Genomic DNA, 21,171 nt, shown 5'->3' on the forward strand with positions numbered 1-21,171 from the left:
TGGGTTGCTATCAGTCAGGAATTGGCCCAGAAGTTGATTGAGAGCATGCCCAGTCGAATTGCAGAGGTCCTGAAAAAGAAGGGCCAACACTGCAAATACTAACTCTTTGCATAAATGTCATGTAATTGTCGATAAAAGCCTTTGAAACGTATGAAGTAATTATATTTCACTACATCACAGAAACAACTGAAACAAAGATCTAAAAGCAGTTTAGCAGCAAACTTTGTGAAAACTAATATTTGTGTCATTCTCAGAACTTTTGGCCACGACTGTACACTTACAGTTAGCACTTATTGTTGACAGTCCAGCTTTTCTCTATCAAACCAGGCTCATTAACTAACTAATAAACCTACAAAAAACCTCTGACTATAATTAACAGCACAAAGTTCCACCTGGAATAACATACAATATCATAACAAAAAAGCCAGTGGAGATAATATATCCGAATTCATATAACTTTATTATATATAAAATATAAAGAGAAAGGGCAAGGTGGAAAAAGTATACAGAAAAGAAAAGGGCATATATTCCACTAGACTGTCATGTATCCCCATAAGGCTAATAAGCACTAAGGCGACTTTCACACTTGCGTTTGGAGCGGATCCGTCTGGTATTTGTACAGACGGATCCGCTCCTATAATGCAAACAATGGTATCCGTTCAGACGGAACCGTCTGCATTATATTTTACTAAAAAAGTCTAAGTACAATTTGTATTCAGACGGATCCGTCCAGACTTTAAGTCAATGGGGGGCGGATCCGTTTGAAAAATGAGCCATATTGTGTCACCTTCGAACGGATCCGCCCCCATTGACTTCCATTGTAAATCTGGATGGATCCGTTTGCCTCCGCACAGCCAGGCAGACTGAGCGGAGCGGAGGACAGACGGTGCCAGACTGATTCATTCTGAGTGCATGCGCATCCACTCAGAATGCATTAGGGCTGGACGGATCCGTTCAGGGCCGCTTGTGAGAGCCTTCAAACGGAACTCACAAGCGGAGCCCCGAACGCTAAAGTGAAAGTAGCTTTACCGGTGTGGGGGTTTAGCTCTTCTCCGGGGGTCATTCTCACAGGTTACTTCACCAGACACGTATATAATGTCTAAACATTGCATTTATTGTGCAACACCAGCAACAACAAAATGACAAAATAATAAACACTCGCCTGTCCAGGCTCTAACTAAACACAAAGTTTTCTGACTCACCTAGGTCAGAGTTCACACCCTGTGAACTCATGCGGCTTTGTCAGCCAATGTCCCACAGCCTCCTGGCTGTACAGAGCACAGTACGCCCACTATCTCCAGTTAACTGTTTCTTATGGGGGATTTGGGCTCAGTAGTCTGCCTGACTATGGCCCTGCGACCCTCCCAGGCGTCGCTAGGCTACGTCCCCCAACTACAGGCTACCACCCAGCCTCGTGGCCCCTCAGCCTTGCCTGGCTGAGACCACACTCACAGAGCCTCCAGGCCTCTGTCACAGTCTCTGTCCCAAGACAACACTTCCCCCTTGCTGACACCCTGGGAGGTGCTTTATGCCAGCCTTATTACCTCCAGCTTGCCTCACCTGTGGTGGAATAGGGGTGTGGACCGCACTATCCACCCCTTCCTTTCCTCTAACCTGCGTGAGACCTGTCACTGTCTCACACCGGGTACCAGGTCCGTGTGGTGTACATTGATATACACACCCCAATGGAAAATTGCATAGTATAATACAATTATCTCAAAGAAAATGTCATGGATGTTAATGCAATCCACAGCCTAAGTCCATGGCAACCGCAAGCAACATATATTTATATATATATATGGTGCCCGGTACCAAAATATCCACAGTCCAATCTAAACACAGCACACAATATTATATACAGTGCTGCCCATAATTATTCATACCCCTGGCAAATTTTGACTTAAAGTTACTTTTATTCAACCAGCAAGTAATTTTTTGACGGGAAATGACATAGGTGTCTCCCAAAAGATAATTAGACGATGTACAAGAGGCATTATTGTGGAAAAAACTTTCTCCGCCTTTTATTTACATTTGAGCAAAAAGTGTCCAGTCCAAAATATTTGGCTTCCGACCACGTCCTCTGAGATTTTCCACAGTGCAGAACATCTTGTATCTTTTGCTCAAATGTAAAGAAAAGCTGTGAATTTTTTTTTTTTTTTCCACAATAATGCCTCTTGTACATCGTCTTATTATCTTTTGGGAGACAGCTATGTCATTTCCCATCAAAAAATTACTTGCTGGTTTAATAAAAGTAACTTTAAATCAAAATTTGCCAGGGGTATGAATAATTATGGACAGCACTGTATATATGACCTGATTAATAACATAGGCCTAATATGGATGCTGTATATGGCAGTGTCTATAATGGTGTCTCAATAGACACATTTGTCCTGGGACGTACAGTACAGACCAAAAGTTTGGACACACCTCCTCATTCAAAGAGTTTTCTTTATTGTCATGACTATGAAAATTGTAGATTCACACTGAAGGCATCAAAACTATGAATTAACACATGTGGAATTATATACATAACAAAAAAGTGTGAAACAACTGAAAATATGTAATATTCTAGGTTCTTCAAAGTAGCCACCTTTTGCTTTGATTACTGCTTTGCACACTCTTGGAATTCTCTTGATGAGCTTCAAAAGGTAGTCACCTGAAATGGTTTTCACTTCACAGGTGTGCCCTGTCAGGTTTAATAAGTGGGATTTCTTGCCTTGAAAGTGTCCCCAAGTGCAGCCACAAAAACCATCAAGCGCTACAAAGAAACTGGCTCACGTGCGGACCGCCCCAGGAAAGGAAGACCAAGAGTCACCTCTGCTGCGGAGGATAAGTTCATCCAAGTCATCAGCCTCAGAAATCGCAGGTTAACAGCAGCTCAGATTAGAGACCAGGTCAATGCCACACAGAGTTATAGCAGCAGACACATCTCTAGAACAACTGTTAAGAGGAGACTGTGTGAATCAGGCCTTCATGGTAGAATATCTGCTAGGAAACCACTGCTAAGGACAGGCAACAAGCAGAAGAGACTTGTTTGGGCTGAAGAACACAAGCAATGGACATTAGACCAGTGGAAATCTGTGCTTTGGTCTGATGAGTCCAAATTTGAGATCTTTGGTTCCAACCACCGTGTCTTTGTGCGACGCAGAAAAGGTGAACAGATGGACTCTACATGCCTGGTTCCCACCATGAAGCATGGAGGAGGAGGTGTGATGGTGTGGGGGTACTTTGCTGGTGACACTGTTGGGGATTTATTCAAAATTGAAGGCATACTGAACCAGCATGGCTACCACAGCATCTTGCAGCGGCATGCTATTCCATCCGGTTTGCGTTTAGTTGGACCATCATTTATTTTTTTAACAGGACAATGACCCCAAACACACCTCCAGGCTGTGTAAGGGCTATTTGACCATGAAGGAGAGTGATGGGGTGCTGCGCCAGATGACCTGGCCTCCATAGTCACCGGGCCTGAACCCAATCGAGATGGTTTGGGGGGAGCTGGACCGCAGAGTGAAGGCAAAATGGCCAACAAGTGCTAAGCATCTCTGGAAACTCCTTCAAGACTGTTGGAAGACCATTTCAGGTGACTACCTCTTGAAGCTCATCAAGAGAATACCAAGAGTGTGCAAAGCAGTAATCAAAGCAAAAGGTGTCTACTTTGAAGAACCTAGAATATGCCATATTTTCAGTTGTTTCACACTTTTTTGTTATGTATATAATTCCACGTGTTAATTCATAGTTTTGATGCCTTCAGTGTGAATCTAAAATTTTCATAGTCATGAAAATAAAGAAAACTCTTTGAATGAGAAGGTGTGTCCAAACTTTTGGTTTGTACTTTACCTGAAGACATTACAATACCCGGATGGATGTAATAGCCCTAAGCGCAGGACCTCGACGCACGTTCACCTCAGCGGCTTCGTCAGGAGGTATGAAAGAATGAAATAGCAGGGTATATATACTAGTAACATTAGTGAGTAAGGTACCTGGATTGTGGACACCTGTGCTCCAACCAATCGGGTGCGACAGCACCATGATGTACGGCGCCATCCCTCCACGCCAACTCACTGCACATACACAGCGCGTAATGATGTAACGGAGCACGTCGAGATGGAGCCGGACAGCGCATGTATGGAGCTGCGGCCCAGTGGAACGCATGTGACCCGCAAACATTTAACTAACTAGATGCTGGGATGCGCTTCAAGATAGAGAACTGGGCTGTGAGTCATCAGCTATGACAGTCACTGAAAAGCCAGGAGAAAGAGATTTACTGTATATAGGGACAGATACATATACAGTGTATCTCATATATAAAGCTGAATGTGTGTGTGTATGTATGTTCGCTAAAGGAATCCTCACCGTCGCATTTACAATCACGACATTTGGCACACAGGTACTTCAGGTGTCCGGGAAGGTTCTAGACCGGGTCTCAGCTCTCTAGGATGTACTGTTCCTGAGATATTCCCCCCCAAATTACGCAAATATGGGACATCACATGACCATTAGCCAATAGAAGCCTGCAGGTCTGTCTCCTCATATCCCAACTGCCATACACATGGTCACATGACCCGTATCAGCCAATAGAAGCTCGCAGGCCCTTAATCTCCACATACACACAGATTTACACCAGATTTCTATAACAACCCAGCAATTTTTCTTCACTGCTGTAGGTCAGCTTTAAAGGGGCAGGGCGCTGTGGATGACACTGCTAAAGGAGCAGAGAGCTGTGGAGGTCACAGTTAAGGGGACGGTCCATTATGGAGGTTAGTGTTAAGGGGCAGATTGCTGTAGAGGCCACTGTTAAGCTGGCGGGGTGCTGTGGAAATCACTGCTAAGGAGATGGGGTACTGTGGAGGTCACTAATAAATGGACGGCCGCTGTAGAGGTCACTTTCAAAGAGGAGGGCTGCAATGGAGGTCACTGTTAAGGGGGCAGGCTGCTGTGGTGGTCACAGTTAGGGGACTGTCCTCTATGGAGGTTAGTGTTAAGGGGCAGATTGCTGTAGAAGCCACTGTTAAGCTGGCGGGGTGCTGTGGAAATCACTGTTAAGGAGATGGGGTACTGTGGAGGTCACTAATAAATGGGCGGCCACTGTAGAGGTCATTTTTAAAGGGGAGGGCTGCTGCGGAGGTCACTGTAAAGGGGTGGGATGCTGTGGACATCACTGTTAAAGGGGTGGGTGCTGTGGAGATCTCTGTTAAGGGGGCAGGGAATGGTGGAGGTCACAGTTAAGGGGACAGTCTGCTATGGAAGTCAGTGTTAAGGGGCGGGGTGCTGTAGAAGTCACTGTTAAGGGGGCGGGGTGTTGTGGGGGTCACTTTAAGGGAACAGAGCTCTGTGGAGGTCACTGTTAAGGGGCGGCTTATTGTGGAAATTACTGTTAACGAAACGGGGTGCAAATAAAGGGACGGCCACTACGGAGGTCACTGTAAAAGGGGAGGGCGCTGTGGATGTTACTGTTAAGGGGGTAGGCCACTCTGGAGGTCACTGTTAAAGGGGCGGGCACTGTGGAGGTCACTGTTATGGCCGCGGGGTACTGTGAGGTTACTGTTAAGATAGCAGGGTACTGTGGAAGTCACTGTGGCGGTTACTGTTGAGGGGGCAGTCGCTGTGGAGGTCTGTGTTAAGGGGGCCAGGAATGGTGGAGGTCACAGTTAATGGGACTGTAACCAATGGTCAGTGTTAAGGGGCAGGCACCGGTGGAGGTCACTGTCAAGGGGGTGGGGTGCTGTGGAACTCACTGTTAAAGGGGCCAGCTGCTGTGAAGGTCAAAGTTAAGGGGTGGGCTGCTGTGGAGGTCCCATTTTAAGGAGACGGATCACTGTGGGGGGGGGGGGGTCAGTGTTAGGGGTGAGGGGCTGTGGAGGTCACTGTTAAGGGGGCGGGGTGCTGTAAATGTCATTGTTATGGGGAAAAACTGTCGATATCTTTTAACAACACACACAATCATCATTAAATGAAATAGATGAAATATACCTGTGTGAAGCCGGGTCCTTCTGCTAATATATCATATATATATTAACCCAGTAATGGGCAGCTAACAGAATCATCAGTTATGACATGCACGCTGCTAATTGGGTATAATTGACTCATTCAATGAAAGGGGGGTGTTCAAATTATTAGCAGTGTGGAGTTCAATTAATGAGGTCTTCATTCTGTGAAGAAACAGGAGTAAATTATGGCCCTTATTTAAGTAAGGAGGGCGGCAAATGTTGTACCTGCTGGTTTTTAGCCCTTGCTCCATGCCACACAGAGATGTATAACCTTTATTTCTGATAACTGCTTTACAACTAAATATTATTTCAGTAAAGAAAAAAGCTTAAAAAAAAACTAAATTAACAGAAAAGCTAAATCTGTAAACAAATCTTAGTTTATAGTGGAAATATTCCAGGTTGTAACTGAAAATGCAAACACTGCTGTTTTTTGAACATTCTATTATAACTTTTTCTTCATTTTCAGTTTACAAATGGCTATTTTCTTCATGTTTTCATTTGGAATTGAATGTACGGTGCTCCCAGTAGCTTTGTGTATATGGAAATAAATGCTATTATGAGGAACGAGCATTTGTTTTAAATACACTATTACTTTGCACATAACTGTGTGTGTGTCTGTGTGTGTGTGTGTGTGTGTATATATATATAACATAAAATATAAATAAAAAAGCGGCAGCACCGTCCTACCAAAATGCGGGTGCTATGCCCAAACAGGGGACCAGCACAGCCCCACAATACAAAAGATAAAAACGGGCAGCACTCCAATAGTGAAAAAGTAAAAAACTATTATTCACCCATGTGGAAAGACAGCGAAGTTTCGGCTCAACAATGAGAAAGGCTCTATTGTTGAGCTGAAACGTTGCTTTCTTTCCACATGGGTGAATAAAAGATTTTAACTTTGTCACTATTGGAGTGCTGCCCGTTTTTATCATATATATATATATATATATATATACACACACACACACACACAGGTTTGGACTGGCCCACAGGGGTACAGGGGAATCCCCCTGGTGGGCCCCTGAGGAAGGTGGGCCCCTAGTCTCTCACCCCCTGCACATATGGCACATAACACAGTAGACTTACTACACCACATACATATATTCAATGTACAGCACCTCAACCAACCTCTGTTCATATAAAAAACTTGTTAGATTATTTATTATATTTTAATGTATTTGTACGGTTGGCCCCCAAAATAAATTTTACTGGTGGGCCCTAGGCATCCCAGTCCGACACTGTATATATATTCAACAGCAGGAAAATTAGAGGTAATCTAAAGACGTTTTTTTCTTAGCAACGTTCAATTAGAGCATTAAAAAGAGACAACTTCAGAGCCTGTTTTTTTTTTCTCTTTTTATAAAAGTGAATAAAGTTAGTTAGTAAAGTATATTAGTTACAGTTTAAGAAAAACTTGTATTCAAACTTGCCTGTCAACATTAAAACCAGTAGGTGGCAAGAGGCTTCTATGGATTTTCTATGTACATGGAGGTTATGGATATGATGTGAGTCAGAGAGTGAACAGTGGATGTGATTAACCACAGATATGACTAGAATATGAATGTAGACAGAAGAAAGACGCTTTTCAATCAGTGTAAAAAAAAAGTTGGCGGTTGTGCTGCTCAATGTAAAGGTAGATCCTCAAGACTTCTCTTCTTGCTACTATTACATTAAAACAGCAATAAATATTATAGCATTGTGAAATCAGTGCAGTCTATATTGCTGGTAAAGGGTTCTCTGAGATTTACATATACACTCAGGGCCGGCGCAACCATATAGGCAAACTTGGCGTTCGCCTAGGGAGCCGACCTGCTGAGGGCGCCCTGGTAGGCTCCCCCTGACTGGGGCTGCAGCCCTGGGCGACAGGACGAGTGGCTCTTGAGCCACCCCCAGCACCGTTACAGGGGGGCCAGGAGGTAGAGGTCCTTCTTAAATATGGCAGAGCAGGCATCTGCTTACCCTGATGGCAGGTGCCTGCTCTGCCAGTAAATTACCGGAGGAGAGGAGGCAAGGGAGGCTGTTCTAGAAGCTCCCCACTCCTCCCTGAGGAGCTGCACCACACTGGACCCCAGGGAGGCGAGTGTTTAAGTGTTTGACTGAGTGTCTGCCTGTGTATTTATGTCAGTGAGTGAATGTATGTATGTCTGTCTTTCTGTCAGTAAATGTATGTGTGTCTGTCATTGAGTGTCTGTGTGTGTATGTCAGTGAGTGAGTGTACGTCAGTGAGTGTGGATGTCTGTCGATCAGTAAGTGTCTGTGTGTTTGTCAGTGAGTATATGTATGTTTGTCAGTGAGTGAATGTCTGTCTTTCTGTCAGTAAATGTATGTGTGTCTGTCATTGAGTGTCTGTGTGTGTATGTCAGTGAGTGAGTGTACGTCAGTGAGTGTGGATGTCTGTCGGTCAGTCAGTAAGTGTGTGTGTGTTTGTCAGTGATTATATGTGTGTGTTTGTCTGCCAGTGAGTGAGTGTCTGTCAGTGAGTTTCCGTGTGTGTGTTTCAGTGGGTAGGTGTATGTCTGTCAGTGAGTGAGTGTGTGTCTGTCTGTCAGTGAGTGTATGTGTGTCTGTCAGTGAGTTTCTGTGTACGTCATTCAGTGAGTGTCTGTCTGTCTGTCTGTCAGTGAGTGTATCTCTGTCTGTCAGTGAGTGTATGTGTGTCTGTTAGTGTGTGTCTGTCAGTGAGTGAGTGACATGAGGGGGCAGGCAAAATGGATCTTTGCCTAGGGCGGCAAAGATCCTTGCACTGTCCCTGCATACACTATATACAATGTACAGTGCTGTGAGGAGGCCGCTGCACTCACGGAAGCGCTGCTGCCTTCTCAAACAGCTGATCGGTGGGGGTCTCAGGAGTTAGTCACCTGCCAATCTCACATTGATGAAGTATCTTGGGGATAGATCATTAATATGTAAATCCCAGAGAACCCCTTTTACTATTAGAGCACCAAAATTGTTTATACTAGGCATAGTCATTCACCAAAAACTAAAATAACTCTTTGATGTTCATATGTGAATTCTAGCTAATTTATTATGCACTCCACAGTATGGTATAACTGTATATATGGTATCCCACATGTGATTAGGTTTTATTTTTATGAAAATTCCAACAAGAAAATTCAGGTATTAGAAAAAATACTGGCACGCCAACTACACAGTTTTTTCCCTACACCATCAACTACCAAAAACAACTGATTGGTGTGGATGTCAGATCCCCATCTGATATTGATAGCCAATCTGAAGGATAGATCATCACTCATCAGTGTCCAAAGGGTGGAAAATCCCTTTTAACCAGTTTAAAGGTACACTCATCAGAAATTGATATTTTTAACTCAATATTCACCTAATATTTTTTTTGCTATTATAGATTTTTTTTTTGCTAACTATTATCCGTCTGTAGTAGTCAACACAAATATTAAAAACTCACATAGAAACATTTAGTCTATTGTCAGTTTACTGTTTTGAGAGAAACATGTTATCTGTAAGGTAATACCATTATAATGAGTATGTGTAGAATCAGGATACCAGTATGACAAATTACAGCTCTATTGTTCTCTTGATAAGCCAAGATAAAGATGTACACAGATGAGCATTTCACCAATTAGTGTAAATACATATGCACATCTAATAGCCATCGGCCAAGCGTTCGGCCAACAGCTATCCCTCCCAACCCCCACATACACATCGACTGAATGTGTATCTGTATTCAATGAGGAGAGAGGAGAAAGGTGCTGCCAGACACCTCTGGCAGTGGCTTATCTCCCTGGAGAACAAAAGGATTGGGCAAAAATATTCACTTCACCCGACCTTTGTCTTTCCAGTCAACATCAGTCGGGAAGAGTCGGGAACTTCCCACATACATCAGTATGTCAGCTGAACCTGCTGCCATAAAGAGGACCTTTCATCTGGCAAAAATTTGTGAACTAAGTATCATGATATATAAAGCGGCGCCCAGGGATCTCACTGCACTTACTATTATCCCTGGGCACCACTCTGTTCTGTCGCTATGTCCTCCGGTATGTTCGGTCACTTGGTTATAGTAGGAGAAAGTGCGGCCCCATAGAAATGTATGGGTCAGCAATTCCGTTCCACAAAATGCGGAATGGAATTGCGGATGTGTGAATGGAGACCTAAAGGGGAGGGGTGCTGTTGATGTTACTGTTAAGGGGGCTGGCCGCTGTGGAGGTCACTGTTAAAGGGGAGGGCGCTGTTGATGTTACTGTTAAGGGGGCTGGCCGCTGTGGAGGTCTCTGTTAAAGGGGAGGGCGCTGTGGATGTCACTGTTAAGGCGGCTGGCCGCTGTGGAGGTCACTGTTAAAGGGGCGGGGTACTGTAGATATCACTGTTATCGTGGATATTGTCTATCTTTTAACAACACAGACAAACATTAAATGAAATAGATTAAATCTACCCGTGCAAAGCCGGGTCCTTCTGCTAGTTGGTTATATTTGTTGCATGAAATGACTATGGATTTTTAAGTCCAAATTCTAGTCATATTTATTACAAAGGTTCTGTCAGTTTCCATGCGGAGACTGGGGTACACTGGTGACTTTTTTTGCAATGTTGAAAAGTTGAAATTATAAATCTGGCAAAACTGTGGAAATCACTGTACTTTTCTGGTACATTACCTCTTTAGGCTAGACACACTAGAAAAGCACCACATTCATCACTGTGGCTCAAGTTTGACAAACTTTATACCACCTATTGGTTGGCTTACTTTATAAGAGAATTGTGTGCCAACAATTTGGCACAAGGGGGGGATTACCATGGACTGACATTTTACACCTGTCTATGATATCTCCCTGCGCTGCTGGAGGATGCGCCTAATTTATGATGATGTATAGGCCTCATCATATATTAGGCACATCCTCTGGCAGTTTGTACGCCTAAACAGAAATGCATGGCAGCATGGAGCTGCCATAGATTTCTGTCTTAATTTACCCCAGAAAACTGGCATAAATTAAGATAAGAGTGCTGGGCCTACTGGCCCTTTCCCTCCCTTCCAAATTCCCCTTTTCGGAAAGTGGTAGTGGTGAGAGTGGCGGTAGAAACAGCACTTGTGACAACATTTTGTCACAGTGATATTTAAAAAGTTGTAAACATAAAATTTGCAAAAACAGTTGCCACAGAACGGAGCCACAGATGCGGACAGCACACGGAGTGCTGTCTGCATCTTTTGCGGCCCCATTGAAATGAATGGGTCTGCATCCGAGCCAACGAAACGGCGGTTTGGATGCGGACCCAAACAACGGCCATGTGCATGAGGCCTTAGTTTACAAAAAATGTGGAAGTCCTATAGAGAAGCCTATGGGGAAAAACACTACACCTCTCAAATGTAGGGTGTAAATTTTAAGTTAGTTTATAATATCTGGCCACAGTTTTTTGTTTTTTTTTGCAAAAATCTAAAATACTATTGGAGAACTCTATTTTTGAATCCAGCTTTAAATTGAAGTGAATGGGAGATGTGTTCATGGGTGGACTGGGAAGTTAAAGTGGCCCTGGAAATAAACATAAATGTCTCCCCATGTCCAAATTGACAGAGGGCAAATTCAAAACAAGTAGGCAGAGACAGCAGAAGTAGGCAGAGACAACAGAAGTAGGCAGGACCCAAATACTGCCCAAGCAGAACCAAATACCATAGTTCATCACAAAATATTTAATTCTATCCCCATCCTGAGGATGGCGATACAGTTGAGTTCAGGATGGCACCCACAACCATTAGCCAGATGCATAAGTACCTGGTGCTCCTTGCATCAATTAATGCTGAGAGCACCAGATTGGTATGTACCCAGCCAGCAGCATTGAGGCGGCCTATTGGCAACACCAGTCTTCAGTTTGCTTCTCATTTATTATCCCTTAATAAATCAGGTTTTTATTTTGTCTTTTAAGTCTGACATCTAGTGGTTGTTTTCTTGTAAGACAGGCTCAAATTCACTAAGACAGGTCTAATTAGTATGTGCATGAAAATGTAGCACAAATTAGCTAAAATAAGGCACGTCTCCATGAAAGTAGGCAAAATGTGGTGCACCTCATCACTCAAAACAGAGGCAGAAAAGTACACCAGACCTGGAGTGGAGTAGAAATTAGACAGTTTTTATGACTAAATCAGGCGCACCTACGTAAATATGTCAGAAAATAGGCAGCATTATGTCAGTGTTATCCAATACATTCTATAACTGTAAGGCCCCATGCACACGGCCGTGTTTCCCAGCTGTGTGCGGGCCGTGGAACCGCGGCCTGGATCCCTCCTGAGAGCAGGAGCGCACGGCGTCACTGGTTGCTATGACGCCGTGCGCTCCCTGCTGCCGGCACAGTACAGTAATACACTGGTATGATCTATACCAGTGTATTACTGTACTGTGCCGGCAGCAGGGAGCGCACGGCGTCATAGCAACCAGTGACGCCGTGCGCTCCTGCTCTCAGGAGGGATCCAGGCCGCGGTTCCACAGCCCGCACACGGCTGGGAAACACGGCCGTGTGCATGGGGCCTAAGGCTGAGTTCACACGGGCGTGACGGATTTGTTCAGGATGTGTCCCGGGTGTGTTGCCGAAAACCCACGCGAGTAGGTACGCAATTGCAGTCAGTTTTGACTGCGATTGCGTTCCGTTGTTCAGTTTTTATCGCGCGGGTGCAATGTGTTTTGCACCCGCGTGATAAAAAAATTAATGTGCTACCCAGACCCGAACTTCTTCACTGAAGTTCAGGTTTGGGTTAGGTGTTGTGTAGATTGTATTATTTTCCCCTTATAACAAGGTTATAAGGGAAAATAATAGCATTCTGAATGCACAATGCATAGGGGTTAAAAATTTTTTTTTACTCCCCTTAATCCACTTGCTCGCACAGCCAGCATCTCTTCTGTCTTCATCTGTGAGGTAAAGGAACTGTGGTGACGTCACTGCACTCATCACATGGTCCATGACATGATGCATCTCCATGGTGATGGATCATGTGACGGACCATGAGATGAGCGCAGTGATGTCATCACAGGTCCTTTACCTCACAGAAGACAGAAGAGATGCTGGCTGTGCGAACAAGTGGATTAAGGTGAGTTAAATTATTATTATTATATTTTTTAACCCGACCAGCCCTATTGTACTATGCATTCTGTATTCAGAATGCTATTATTTTCTCTTACAACCATGTTATAAGGGAAAATAATAATGATCGGGTCCCCATCCCAATCGTCTCCTAGCAACAATACGTGAAAATCGCACCACATCCGCACTTGCTTGCGGATGCTTGCTATTTTCACGCAGCCCCATTCACTTCTATGGGGCCTGCGTTGCGTGTAAGACGCACAATATAGAGCATGTGCGTTTTTCACGCAACGCACAAGTGATGCGTGAAAATCACCACTCATGTGCACAGCCCCATAGAAATGAATGGGTTCGGATACAGTGCGGGTGCAAAGCATTCACCTCACGCATTGCACCGTGCGGAAATCTCACCGGTGTGAACTCAGCCTGAGGCCTCATGCACACGACCGTTGTGTGCATCCGTGGCCGTTGTGCCGTTTTCAGTATTTTTTCGCGGACTTTCAATGGGTCCGTGGAAAAATCGGAAAATGCACCGTTTTGCAGCCGAGACCGTGATCCAAGTATCCTGTCCATCAAAAAAATATGACCTGTCCTATTTTTTTGACGGACAACGGTTCACGGACCCATTCAAGTCAATGGGTCCGTGAAAGAACACTGATGCACACAAGATTGGCATCCGTGTCCGTGATCCCTGGCCGTAGCTTACTTTCATACAGACGGATCCGAACATCCGTCTGAATAAAAGCTTTTTCAGAGCTGAGTTTTCACTTCCTGAAAACGCAGATCCGACAGTATATTCTAACACAGAGGCGTTCCCATGGTGATGGGGACGCTTCTAGTTAGAATATACAACGAACTGTGTACATGACTGCCCCCTGCTGCCTGGCAGCCCCGGATCTCTTACAGGGGGCTGTGATCCGTACAATTAACCCCTCAGGTGCTGCATCTGAAGGGGTTAATTGTGCGTATCATAGCCCCCTGTAAGAGATCCGGGGCTGCCAGGCAGCAGGGGGCAGACCCCCCTCCCTCCCCAGTTTAAATTTCATTGGTGGCCAGTGCGGCCCCCACCCCCCCCCCCCCTCCCTCCCTCTAATGTAATAATAGCATTGGTGGCACAGTGTGCGGCCCCCCCTCCCTCCCTCTATTGCATTAACATTGGTGGCAGTGTGCGCCCCCCCCCTTCCTCCCTCTATTGTTTTAATACATTGGTGGCAGTGTGCGCCACGCATGGTTATAAGGGAAAATAATAGCATTCTGAATACAGAATGCATAGTAAAAGAGCGCTAGAAGGGTTAAAAAAAAAAAAATTAACTCACCTTAGTCCACTTGATCGCGAAGCCCGGCATCTCCTTGCGTCTCCTTTGTTGACTAGGACCTGTGGTGAGCTTTAAATACAGGTAAAGGACCTTTGATGACATCACTCTGGTCATCACATGGTATGTCACATGATCTTTTACCATGGTGATTTACCATGGTAAAAGACCATGTGATGACCGGAGTGACGTCATCAAAGGTCCTTTACCTGTATTTAATGCTCACCACAGGTCCTAGTCAACAAAGGAGACACAAGGAGATGCCGGGCTTCGCGATCAAGTGGACTAAGGTGAGTTAAAAAAAAAAATTTTTAACCCCTCTAGCGCTCTCTTACTATGCATTCTGTATTCAGAATGCTATTATTTTCCCTTATAACCATGTTATAAGGGAAAATAATACAATCTACAGAACACTGATCCCAAACCCGAACTTCTGTGAAGAAGTTCGGATTTGGGTACCAAACATGCACGATTTTTCTCACGCGAGTGCAAAACGCATGACAATGTTTTGCACTCGCGTGGAAAAATCGCGCATTTTCCCGCAACGCACCCGCCTCTTATCCGGGCAAAAAAACTGACGCCCGTGTGAAAGAGGCCTTAATGCCGACTCCTGCACTAATACACTTCAATGTAAATTAATGCCAGATTCTGCATTCCGGCAAGTGATCAGTATTTTTGGCCGGAGAGAAAACTGTAGCGTGCTGCGTCTGAAAACCGTACAGTGACTAAACTGAAGACATCCTGAACGGATTGCTCTCCATTCAGAATGCATTAGGATAAAACTGATCATTTTTTTTCCGGTATTGAGCTCCTGTGGTGGAACTCAATACCGGAAAAGAAAAACGCAAGTGTGAAAGTACCCTTACAAATGTCAATGGTTTGTGTTCTATTAGGGGCCAGCTGTTCCGTTCCGCAAAATACAGAATGCACACATACATCATCCGTATATTTTGCGGACCACAAAATACATACAGTAGTGTGCATGAGGCCTGATGCTGAGAGCATACCAGCTGTACCTTCTACAGGGCCCCCCTCTGTCTGAGTCCATCGTACATACGGACAAGAGGTACATATCTGTATATACAGCGCCATCAAGTATGCCAAGGAGCTAAGTACCATCTCATTCTTTTAGCACCATCTTTTCGCTTTCTTTATTCCCTACATTTACTACACTGTCATCACCTCCTGATGAGCTGCTGTATGCAGCCGAAACACGTTGGGCTTGTGTCTTTATATTATTTATATTAGATTTATTATTTTTTGTTTTTTTTCACTGGATCAATATTTCCCAATCCAGCTTCACTAAGTAGGGCATCACTAGGGCCACATCTAGGCCTAGGTACAGGGGCAGGGTGTCTCCACCATCAGAGGACATAGTTCCATAGGGTCATCTAGGGAGAGTATTTTTCCCACAGATTCACCCACGACCACCCCCGCTCCCACAGTGATTCATCATTCCACCACCTATCTATAATAGGAGGTTTGTTTTTTTATACATCAGAGCACCTGAGCATATCGACCGTTCTTGCTCGTACCCATTTATTTATAAAGGTATCAAATTTCTTAATTAAGCACGTTAATTTTCAAAAAATTTCCAGACCTATTTCCTACGTGTAACTTATCATTAGATATCCTTCCAAGTGTCTTTAAATGAGAGCAATGTGAACTGCCTATTTAATTCTTTCAGGGCGCTGGCGCACAGTGCAGTTCTGGATGCAGTTTTTATTGTAGCTAGCTGAAATTAATTAAATCTTTCCCACAATGCAGAACACCAGGGGTTAATGAGGCTGCTAAACTGGCTAAATTTAAAACTGCATCCTGAATGCATGTCAGAAATGCACTGTGCCAGCAGCCTTAGGGCTCATGCACACGACCGTATGTATTTTGCAGTCAGCAAAAAACACGGACGTCCATGTGCATTCCGTATTTTGCGGAACGGAACCGCTGGCCCCTAATAAAACAGTCCTATCCTTGTCTGTAATACAGACAATAGTAGGACATGTTCTATTTTTTTTTTGCGGAAAGGAAATACGGACATACGGAATGCACACGGAGTAACTTCCGTTTTTTTGGCAGAACCATTGAAATTAATGGTTCTGTATACAGTCTGCAAAACAAAAACGGAACAGACACGGAAAGAAAACACGTTTGTATGCATGAGCCCTTCGAATCGTGGATGCAGAAGTAGTGGTTTGGGTGCCTAATAGTTGGTTTAACCCTTTATAAGCAATGATGTAGGTATTTAAAGTGCATATGTCTTGTGATTACAATTACACTTTGGGGCACATATTATACTGTGTTTGCGCCTGTTTTTACCCCAAAAAAATGCTGTTTTAAACAGTCTTACTTTTTGTTGCATTTACTGCTGAAATTGCGTCTGTTTTAGAGGCTTTTGAGCCTTGTTCGAATATTTAGATTTTTTTTGACTAAGGCTACTTTCACACTTGCGTTCGGGGTTCCGCTTGTGAGTTCCGTTTGAAGGCTCTCACAAGCGGCCCCGAACGCTTCCATCCAGCCCTAATGCATTCTGAGTGGATGCGGATACTCTCACAATGCATCAGTCTGGCAGCGTTTGCCCTCCGCTCCGCTTAGCAGGCGGACACCTGAACGCTGCTTGCAGCGGTTTGGTGTCCGCCTGGCCGTGCAGAGCCAAATGGATCCGTCCAGACTTACAATGGAAGTCAATGGGGACGGATCCTTTTTGAAGGTGACACAATATGGCTCAAATTTCAAATGGATCTGTCCCCCATTGACTTTCAGTGTAAAGTCTGGACGGATCCGTCTGAAGCTACTTTCACACTTAGAATTTCTTCGAGACTATAATGCAGACTGATCCGTTCTGAACGGATCCCATCGTCTGCATTATAGGAGCGGATCCGTCTGTGCAGACACCAGACGGATCCGCTCCGAACGCAAGTGTGAAAGTAGCATAACTCAGAAATTTTATAACTTTTGTAGGTGTACAATTTTTTTCTTCTGAATTTGTCACAATTTCTACTCCACCCCAGTGCCGACTTACATTTCTCCTTCTGTTTTCAGTGGTGAAGTGCCACTTTTTTGCAAAGATGTGACTTTTTTGGTGAGCAAATGAATGAGACCAGTCTAAGTGAATATAAACCTCTCTAACTGAAAAACAACCACCAGAGGGCAGACTAATAAAAACACGCCTGGTTTAATTCATCAACTGCTGTATGACTTTTAATAAATACTTAGTAAAACAAAGGCAGCCAAATTAAATACACAAGTCTAATTTTTGGGCCAAAAATAGGTGAACTTGATAAATGTGCCCCTCTGACTTTAAGAAGATCTACTGTTCCCCGGACCCTGAACAGCTGTGTCCTGTTAGAAGAAAAGCAGAGCCATTAGCAGCAGAGCAGCCTCCAGAATGCATTTTGTGCAAGACTCTGCTTGTAATTCCATATTAGGATAAAACAGAGATGAGCCGTATGAGCCAGGGAATAAAAATAGTATGGAAGGCACAGCACAGAGTACATAACCTACCACTACCATACAATGTGAATTCTGTCTGTGTACCTTGGCAACAACGGCTCATATAAGGTTTTAACTGTGCATGGTTCAATGAAGTGTAATTCAATATAGTGATAGTGCTCGCCCTGTGCAGATGTGACACACTAGCTCACTGATAGTGCTTACCATGTACACATGTGATATCAACACCTCAGTGATAGTGCTAGCATGTACATGTGTAATACAGTAGCTCACTGATAGTGCTAGTCCTATGTACGTGTGATGGCTCACCGATAGTGCTAGTCCTATGTACATGTGATAGCTCACCGATAGTGCTAGCCCTGTACACCTCAGTGATAGTGCTAGCATGTACATGTGTACTGATAGTGCTAGTCCTGTGTACGTGTGATAACTCACTGATAGTGCTTACCATGTACACATGTGATACCAACACCTCAGTGATAGTGCTAGCATGTAGATGTGTAATACAGTAGCTCACTTATAGTGCTAGTCATGTGTACATGTGATGGCTCACTAATAGTGCTTACCATGTACACATGTGATACAACAGCTCAGTGATAGTGCTAGCATGTACATGTGTAATACAGTAGCTCACTTATAGTTCTAGCCCTGTACACATGTGATGGCTCACTAATAGTGCTTACCATGTACACATGTGATACCAACACCTCAGTGATAGTGCTAACATGTAGATGTGTAATACAGTAGCTCACTTATAGTGTTAGTCCTGTGTACGTGTGATGGCTCACTAATAGTGCTTACCATGTACACATGTGATACAACAGCTCAGTGATAGTGCTAGCATGTAGATGTGTAATACAGTAGCTCACTTATAGTGCTAGTCCTGTGTACATGTGATGGCTCACTAATAGTGCTTACCATGTACACATGTGATACAACAGCTCAGTGATAGTGCTAGCATGTAGATGTGTAATACAGTAGCTCACTTATAGTTCTAGCCCTGTACACATGTGATGGCTCACTAATAGTGCTTACCATGTACACATGTGATACAACAGCTCAGTGATAGTGCTAACATGTAGATGTGTATTACAGTAGCTCACTTATAGTGCTAGTCCTGTGTACATGTGATAGCTCACTAATAGTGCTTACCATGTACACGTGATACAACAGCTCAGTGATAGTGCTAACATGTAGATGTGTAATACAGTAGCTCACTTATAGTGTTAGTCCTGTGTACGTGTGATGGCTCACTAATAGTGCTTACCATGTACACATGTGATACCAACAGCTCAGTGATAGTGCTAGCATGTAGAAGATGTGTAATACAGTTGCTCACTTATAGTGCTAGCCCTGTACACATGTTATGGCTCACTAATAGTGTTTACCATGTACACATGTGATACCAACACCTCAGTGATAGTGCTAACATGTAGATGTGTAATACAGTAGCTCACTTATAGTGTTAGTCCTGTGTACGTGTGATGGCTCACTAATAGTGCTTACCATGTACACATGTGATACAACAGCTCAGTGATAGTGCTAACATGTACATGTGTAATACAGTAGCTCACTTATAGTTCTAGTCCTGTGTACATGTGATGGCTCACTAATAGTGCTTACCATGTACACATGTGATACAACAGCTCAGTGATAGTGCTAGTATGTAGAAGATGTGTAATACAGTAGCTCACTTATAGTGCTAGTCTTGTGTACATGTGATGGCTCACTAATAGTGCTTACCATGTACACATGTGATACAACAGCTCAGTGATAGTGCTAGCATGTAGAAGATGTGTAATACAGTAGCTCACTTATAGTGCTAGTCTTGTGTACATGTGATGGCTCACTAATAGTGCTTACCATGTACACATGTGATACAACAGCTCAGTGATAGTGCTAGCATGTAGAAGATGTGTAATACAGTAGCTCACTTATAGTGCTAGTCCTGTACACATGTGATGGCTCACTAATAGTGCTTACCATGTACACATGCGATACCAACAGCTCAGTCATAGTGCTAACATGTAGATGTGTAATACAGTAGCTCACTTATAGTGTTAGTCCTGTGTACGTGTGATGGCTCACTAATAGTGCTTACCATGTACACATGTGATACAACACCTCAGTGATAGTGCTAGCATGTACATGTGTAATACAGTAGCTCACTTATAGTGTTAGTCCTGTGTACGTGTCATGGCTCACTAATAGTGCTTACCATGTACACATGTGATACAACACCTCAGTGATAGTGCTAGCATGTACATGTGTAATACAGTAGCTCACTGATAGTGCTAGTCCTGTGTACATGTGATGGCTCACTAATAGTGCTTACCATGTACACATGCGATACCAACAGCTCAGTGATAGTGCTAGCATGTACATGTGTAATACAGTAGCTCACTTATAGTTCTAGCCCTGCACACATGTGATGGCTCACTAATAGTGCTTACCATGTGCACATGTGATATCAACACCTCAGTGATAGTGCTCACCCTGTGCACTTGCAATATAATAGCTCACCGATAGTGCTCAAGACCCCACAATTAGGCATTTATTGCATATCCAGTCAATACGTCATAGAGTTTTACCACAGGAATAGCCCTTGTTTTGGCACAGCTGGCAGCCTAGCTCAGGAGAGTGAACTTGCAGTGAGTGTGACCCGTGCACTTGGTAAGAAGCTTAGAGACAGGAGCAGCAGTGGTCACAAAGGCCATAACCGTGAGGGGTGCAGGTGCAGCTTCTGGGGTTAGTGGTTGTCATATACAGCTGGGACACACACACACACACACATCAGACAAAAAAACTGAAAGTTTCGTACACGTAACGTCTTTGCTGTCGGTGAAGGGGAGGAAGGTGGAGAGTCCGACTGAGAGATCCTCTGTCTCGTGTAATCCTTTGATCGGCTGTACAAGGATGACATCCTGGACTCTGGCTGAATCGATTGTTTCCCGATGACTTGGTCCCAAGTTCACTGGCCACAGTGCAGCAGTCTCCTTACTACATCCAATGTGCACTGGGCGCTGCAGTCTCCAGTTGTAGCAGTGAGGATGAGAGAATCACAGGACAAGATGCTTTCTTGGTCTGACACTCACATATCTTTGCTAAATCTTTACACCCTTTGTCTTGTTTCGTTTCCCTTGAACACACAGTCCTTGTTCCTCCCACTTGAGATCCACATCTCCTTCTAGAGGTAATGGAGCTCTCCCTTCTGGCTGCTTCTGCAGTTCAGTGAACTCGCTCTCCCCCCTCCCACCTACTGACAGTGTTCTACAGTGAACATTACACAGTAGTTATAGAATTACTGCACTATACTTGTTCCTTCAGTTCAATATGTTCTTCACGTACACTATATGGACAAACGTATAGGGACACCTACACATTAC

The 21,171-nt window shown here is 44.0% G+C and overlaps 1 protein-coding gene across 2 annotated transcripts in view; it reads right to left on the reverse strand.

Annotated features, from left to right (window-relative positions):
* Positions 1–21,171, reverse strand: part of PPP1R12B (protein phosphatase 1 regulatory subunit 12B) — an 87,160-nt gene that overhangs the window by 53,005 nt on the left and 12,984 nt on the right. Inside the window, exon 1 of one of the 2 annotated variants that reach the window (XM_044288327.1) lies at positions 20,607–20,979. The exons of the other annotated variant lie outside the window; for it this stretch is intronic. Coding sequence (XP_044144262.1) covers positions 20,607–20,708 — 102 coding nt within the window. The 5' untranslated portion in view covers positions 20,709–20,979. Of the gene's footprint in view, positions 1–20,606; positions 20,980–21,171 lie in introns of those variants that run through there. 2 annotated transcript variants of the gene reach the window in all.

This window comes from Bufo gargarizans, chromosome 3 (assembly GCF_014858855.1).
Source record: "Bufo gargarizans isolate SCDJY-AF-19 chromosome 3, ASM1485885v1, whole genome shotgun sequence".
NCBI classification, from domain to species: domain Eukaryota; kingdom Metazoa; phylum Chordata; class Amphibia; order Anura; family Bufonidae; genus Bufo; species Bufo gargarizans.